The 6,214-nt window shown below is 61.9% G+C and overlaps 1 protein-coding gene across 2 annotated transcripts; it reads left to right on the forward strand.

Moving 5' to 3' along the window:
- The first annotated feature begins 39 nt into the window (after positions 1–39).
- MADCAM1 (mucosal vascular addressin cell adhesion molecule 1) lies at positions 40–5,925 on the forward strand. Of its 2 annotated transcripts, none has more exons than XM_053897682.1 (5): positions 40–305; positions 488–760; positions 2,525–2,848; positions 4,525–4,899; positions 5,560–5,925. In XM_053897682.1, exons 1-5 carry the CDS (start codon positions 245–247, stop codon positions 5,667–5,669), a joined length of 1,143 nt encoding a protein of 380 aa, XP_053753657.1. In that variant the 5' UTR covers positions 40–244; the 3' UTR covers positions 5,670–5,925. The 2 variants fall into 2 exon arrangements, with proteins under 2 accessions (XP_053753657.1, XP_053753658.1); XM_053897683.1 differs by having other exon boundaries at positions 2,525–2,713.
- Positions 5,926–6,214: the final 289 nt, after the last annotated feature.

The raw sequence follows: 6,214 nt of genomic DNA on the forward strand, positions 1-6,214 counted from the left end.
GAGTGCGCGCATACCTTCCCGCTCCGCTCCCTCTGTTCTGACTTCGTCAGGTCCCCCCGCCCCCCATCTCTGGCCCCGGGCCTCTGCCTCGCAGCGCCGCCGTCGCCTCCAGGGTCGGGGGTCAGGACGGGAAACCCCCTCGGGAAACCCCCAGGGACTCGCTGGAGGAGGGGGCGGCGGGAAGGAGCCGGGTCACCACTATTTAAGCCAGTCCTGTTGGGCGGGGGAAAGAGCCGGACCCGGCATGGACCAGAGCCTCTGCCTCCTGCTCCCCTTCTTCCTGGGGCTCCTCCATCGAGGCCTCGGTCAGCAAGGGAAGGGGCCCCGTTAGGGGAACGAGTTTGGGGCGGGGGGGGGGGGGGCTGCTGGCACAGGGAGGACTGGAGCAGGGCGGCGGGGAGGCCGCTGAGGACCCTAAGGCGGGGACAAGGGGGTCCGCCGCTGGGGTGGGGGTGGGGTCAGGGCTGAGAGCGCCTTCTGCCCGCAGGTGGGCCCCTGGAGGTGGAGCCCCCAGACCCGGTGGTGGCGGTGTCCTTGGGCGGGTCTCGGCGGTTCACCTGCCGGCTGGCCTGCGCCGGCCACCGGGCGCCCTCGGTGCAGTGGCGCGGCCTGGACACCAGCCTGGGCGCCGTGCGGTCGGACGCAGGCCGCAGCGTCCTCACCGTGCACAACGCCTCCCTGTCGGCGGCGGGCCCGCGCGTGTGCGTGGGCTCCTGCGGGGACCTGACCTTCCAGCGGACCGTGCAGCTCCTGGTGTTCGGTGAGCTCCCAAACCCCCCTGCCGCCCTCGCACTTTCCGCGGCCCAGCAGCCCTGCCCTGCCTCGGTCCGATACCGCGTTTTCCTGGGCGCCCTCCCAGATTGCCCAGCCCGCCCCCCACCCCGATCAAAGACTGCCCCAGCTCAGCCTGAGTCACTCGGCAACCCATTCCCCGCCCTCCTCACCCCTGCCCAGTGCCCCTCCCGACTCCCGCCCCTTCTGCTCTGCTCTCCTCACCCCCCACCCCACCCCTCCTGACTCCCGCCCCTTCTGCTCTGCTCTGTTCTCCCCCCCCCACCTGACTCCTGCCCCTTCTGCTCTGCTCTCCTCACCCCCCACCCCACCCCTCCTGACTCCCGCCCCTTCTGCTCTGCTCTCCTCACCCCCCACCCCACCCCTCCTGACTCCCGCCCCTTCTGCTCTGCTCTCCTCACCCCCCACCCCACCCCTCCTGACTCCCGCCCCTTCTGCTCTGCTCTCCTCACCCCCCACCCCACCCCTCCTGACTCCCGCCCCTTCTGCTCTGCTCTGTTCTCCCCCCCCACCTGACTCCTGCCCCTTCTGCTCTGCTCTCCTCACCCCCCACCCCACCCCTCCTGACTCCCGCCCCTTCTGCTCTGCTCTCCTCACCCCCCACCCCACCCCTCCTGACTCCCGCCCCTTCTGCTCTGCTCTCCTCATCCCCCACCCCGCCCCTCCTGACTCCTGCCCCTTCTGCTCTGCTCTGTTCTCCCCCCCCACCTGACTCCTGCCCCTTCTGCTCTGCTCTCCTCACCCCCCACCCCTCCCCTCCTGACTCCCACCCCTTCTGCTCTGCTCTCCTCACCCCCCACCCCACCCCTCCTGACTCCCGCCCCTTCTGCTCTGCTCTCCTCACCCCCACCCCACCCCTCCCGACTCCTGCCCCTTCTGCTCTGCTCTCCTCACCCCCCACCCCACCCCTCCTGACTCCTGCCCCTTCTGCTCTGCTCTGTTCTCCCCCCCCACCTGACTCCCGCCCCTTCTGCTCTGCTCTCCTCATCCCCCACCCCGCCCCTCCTGACTCCTGCCCCTTCTGCTCTGCTCTCCTCACCCCCCACCCCTCCCCTCCTGACTCCTGCCCCTTCTGCTCTGCTCTGTTCTCCCCCCCACCTGACTCCCCCCCCTTCTGCTCTGCTCTCCTCACCCCCCACCCCACCCCTCCTGACTCCCGCCCCTTCTGCTCTGCTCTCCTCACCCCCCACCCCACCCCTCCTGACTCCCGCCCCTTCTGCTCTGCTCTCCTCACCCCCCACCCCACCCCTCCTGACTCCTGCCCCTTCTGCTCTGCTCTGTTCTCCCCCCCCACCTGACTCCCCCCCTTCTGCTCTGCTCTCCTCACCCCCCACCCCACCCCTCCTGACTCCTGCCCCTTCTGCTCTGCTCTCCCCCCCCACCTGACTCCCGCCCCTTCTGCTCTGCTCTCCTCATCCCCCACCCCGCCCCTCCTGACTCCTGCCCCTTCTGCTCTGCTCTGTTCTCCCCCCCCCCACCTGACTCCCGCCCCTTCTGCTCTGCTCTCCTCACCCCCCACCCCTCCCCTCCTGACTCCCGCCCCTTCTGCTCTGCTCTCCTCTTCAGCATCTTGCACTCTGGACACACGAGCTGTGGCCGCTGGGCCTTCCCCTCACCCTGTGCACCAGCAGCCCCCACTCACCCCTTGGCCCTGCCCTCAAGTCTCCTCCTCAGGGCCCAGCTGACCTACGGGCTAAGCCCACCTGGCCCCAACCCTCTGTCCATTCTGCAGCGTTCCCAGCCCAGCTGACTGTCTCCCCAGTGGCCCTGGTGGCCAAGCAGGACCGAGAGGTAGCCTGCACGGCGCACAATGTCACGCCGGTCAGTCCCGAGGCCCTCTCCTTGTCCCTGCTCCTGGGGGACCGAGAACTGGAGGGGGTGCAGGCCCTGGGCCGGGATGTGGAGGAGGAGCCCCAGCAAGGTGAGGACCTGCTGTTCCGAGTGACAGAGCGCTGGCTGTTGCCCCCCCTGGGGACCCCCACCCCACCCACCCTCCACTGCCAGGCAACCATGAAGCTGCCTGGCTTGGAGCTGAGCCACCACCAGCCCATCCCAGGTGAGTCTTCGGGGTTCTGGACAGCCTGCACTCGGTGTCCCCAGGAAGTAGGTGAAGTCACCCAGCTCCTATGTGCCTTGATGAGTGCTGCCCGGGGGCTCTTCTGGAATCCTGGCTCCACCCCTCACCTGCTGTGTCCCGGTGTGGACCGGTCACAATTCCCACAGCAGGTGGGGCTATCAAATGCCACCAGAGTGACGTTCCCTACTCATCTATTCAGTCATTCACCAGATTTATTGAGCACCTACCCTGTGTCGGACCCCCTGAGATCCTGTCCTACTTTGCCCACAGTCCTCCAGGGCTCCTACCTCCCTCAGGGTAAAAAAAAACAAACAAACAACCAATCCTCCTTCATCCACGGGGCCTTGAATGACCTGCTGTCACCTCCTCCCTCTTCCTCCATCACCCTGCTCCAGCCACATGAGCCTCCCAGCTGCTCCTCCAACAGGCCAGATACAGTCCTGCCTCAGGACCTTTACACATGCTCCAGCCTCCACTGGGAATGCTCTTCCCCCAGCTCTGTCCATTGTTCCATCACTCACTTTCCTCGGGTTGCCTTCCCAGTGAGGCTTTTCTTGCCCTGTCTGAAGGGTCAAAGCACCGTTACTGTCCCTTACACATGTATGTGTACACACACGAGCCATGTGACTTCTCTTATTGTATATTCTTTGACACTTTTTATCAATATCTGGCATCCTGGATTTTCTCTTCATTTTTTTCCCATTGTCTGTCTCCCCTACTGTTGGCTTTGCTGAGATAGGAATATGTTTTATTCACGGCTACGTCCCCAGTGGCTAAAACAGTGCCCAACACATAGTAAGTATTCAACAGATACATTCCGAATGAGTGGATGGGTGGACGGAAGGACAGATGAAATCATGGTGCCTGGCACGTGGTAGGTACGCAGTAAATACTTGCTGAATGAATGAACAAATGAAAACATTTAACTTGGGGCTAAGAGCACGGCAGGTGCTCAGTTCGTATCAGACATTATTAATTTAACAACGTGTCTAATGTGGGAAGGGCCGTGCCCACATCATGAAGCCCCTGGCAGGCTCTCATTAAAAAAGCACAAATCCCTTCTCCAGCAGGGCACCCTGAAACTCATGTTACTGCACTTGGGGTCATCGGGGTGGGGGTAGATCAAGGGACCTCCCCGGGGGTGGGGATCGATTGGAAGGGGCGGGGTGCAGGGAAGGGGTGGTGGGAGAGCACACAGAGAGGCCACTGGATCTGAAAGGTACTTTCTGGTAAGATGTACAAACCCCTCCTGGGGCTCAGCCTCCCATCTCCAGCACAAGGGATGAGCAGAGAGCCCCGGCACCCTTCACTTTGTCAGGGAGCACCTCCCCTCTGTCCACCTACTAGCCCTGTAATTTATAAAAGTCGGTACTCACCAAGCCCACACTCTGATTGCTCTCCATGGCACCCCTAGGATGGGTGGCTCTCAACCCCTTTACCACTGAGGAAATTGAGGTGCAGAGGTTCAGATGCTTACTCAGAGTGGGGAGAGGACCAAGACAGGCCCTGGCCCCACTCCTACCCACTGGGATACCCTTCGATTTGCCCAAGTGGCCCAGGATGGGGCCACAGGGTCAAACCCTGTGGTCTAAATGGAGAGGCAGGCAGGAGAAGGGGCCTGGGGCAGGAGAAAAAACAACCCCCCTGTTTTCCAGTCCTGCATAGGCTGACCTCCCAGGAGCCCCCTGTAACGACCTCCCCCAAGGCCACCCCAGAGCTGAGCTCCACCCACAGCCCCAGGAGTCCTGGGCCCCCGCCTGGGAACAGCTCCACCAGGCCCTGTCGCCCTGAGATCCACCAGTCACCAGCACCAGGGGGTCTGGAGCTACTGTGTGAGGCAGCCTGTGGCCCCGGTATGTCAGCGAGCTGGACCCAGGCCCCCGGGGGTCTTGAAGCCTACGAGAGGCAGGAGGCTGGGGCCCTGGCTCGGCTGACCGTGCTGTGGGCCAGGTGCAACCCTGAAGGCTGGTTTCAGTGTCGCCTGGACCCAGGGGGACAGATGGCCAGCCTCTACCTGGTCCCTGAAATCTGTGAGTTCTGGGGGCTAGGGAGGGGGCTGGGGGAGCCTCAGAGGGAGGAAAGCCTTGCATCAAGCCCTTAGACAAGGAATGGTCCCGCCCGGCTTCAATTGCCCAAACTGTCCAGTGGGCTTCCCAAATGTAAGATCACGCTTACCTGGCAGGGCAAGGACTGTAAATCTAAGGGACTGTGTAGATTTCACAGCACTTTGTAAACTCTAAACTTCATAGCCTACAACAGCCTATAGAATAGAATACAGCCACTTAGGTCATTTCAAATTTTCTAGTAGCCACATTCAGAACTATAAATGAGACATCTTACATTCTTTTCTCCTTTTTTCAAACTAAGTCCTCAAAACGTGGTGTGGATTTTACGCTGACCTCACTTCCCATTCAGACATGCCGTATTTCAAACACAGGCGTGGGGGGCGGTCACCTCACTGGACAGCCCGTTTCTAACTACAAGGTCCTATGTGCCTTTCAAAAGATTCACTCCAAAACCTTTGGATAGTCTAGCAGCTTTTGGACATTTCAAAAGACATTCTAAACCGTGAAGTCCTTTGTAAAGTTTCAGGGAACCCAGTAAATGTGGAGGCCCCTAGCAGATTCTACTAAGCTTCTCCCCCAAACCCGCCAAGAGGTGTTCAGAGCTCCCGACACTTCCTTCTCTAGGTCCCCCAACGACATCCGCAGCCCTGTGGCCGGGCAGCTTGGTGCTGGGGCTGCTCTTCCTGGCGTTCCTCACCCATCGCCTGTGGAGACGCTGCAGGCCTGCTGGCTGACCACCAAACCCCAGCAGACCCTCTGGGCCCCTGCCCCACGCAGACTGGATTGAGGAGGACTGGCCTGAAATGGCCTTCCTTGCCTTCCACTCAGTTGCAAACAGAGGACATCTGCAGGGTTCTGGATCTACACGGTTGAGAGCCGGCCATGACCTGCTAACTGTGATGGCCAGCATCTGAGTTTCCCCTCAGTGGGACCCCTGGGGCCCCACCTCCCAATGGGCCAGAGCTAGGGAATAAAGGGCGTGTGGTCTGACCTCAGTGGTGTCTGTGGTGTTTCGGGGATGCCAGAATCTCCTACCCAGCCCCAGCGACCCTCTGCACTGGGGGGCTCCCCTGAGAGGTCGGGATGGACAGGCACCCCACCCCCACTTGGCCAGGGCTGGGGGAAAGGGCACAACAGGGAGCATGGCGTGGATTCTGCCCGGGTGGGAGAACACAACTGTTTGTGGCTTCTCCTGGATGTGGGAACACTGATACTTGAGAAAAACTGGGATTCCTCAAAACAAGTGGGGACAGGTATTGGGGGGGGAGGGGCGGGGGGG

This window comes from Panthera pardus, unplaced genomic scaffold (assembly GCF_024362965.1).
Source record: "Panthera pardus isolate Hobbes unplaced genomic scaffold, ASM2436296v1 HiC_scaffold_8, whole genome shotgun sequence".
Classification (NCBI taxonomy): domain Eukaryota; kingdom Metazoa; phylum Chordata; class Mammalia; order Carnivora; family Felidae; genus Panthera; species Panthera pardus.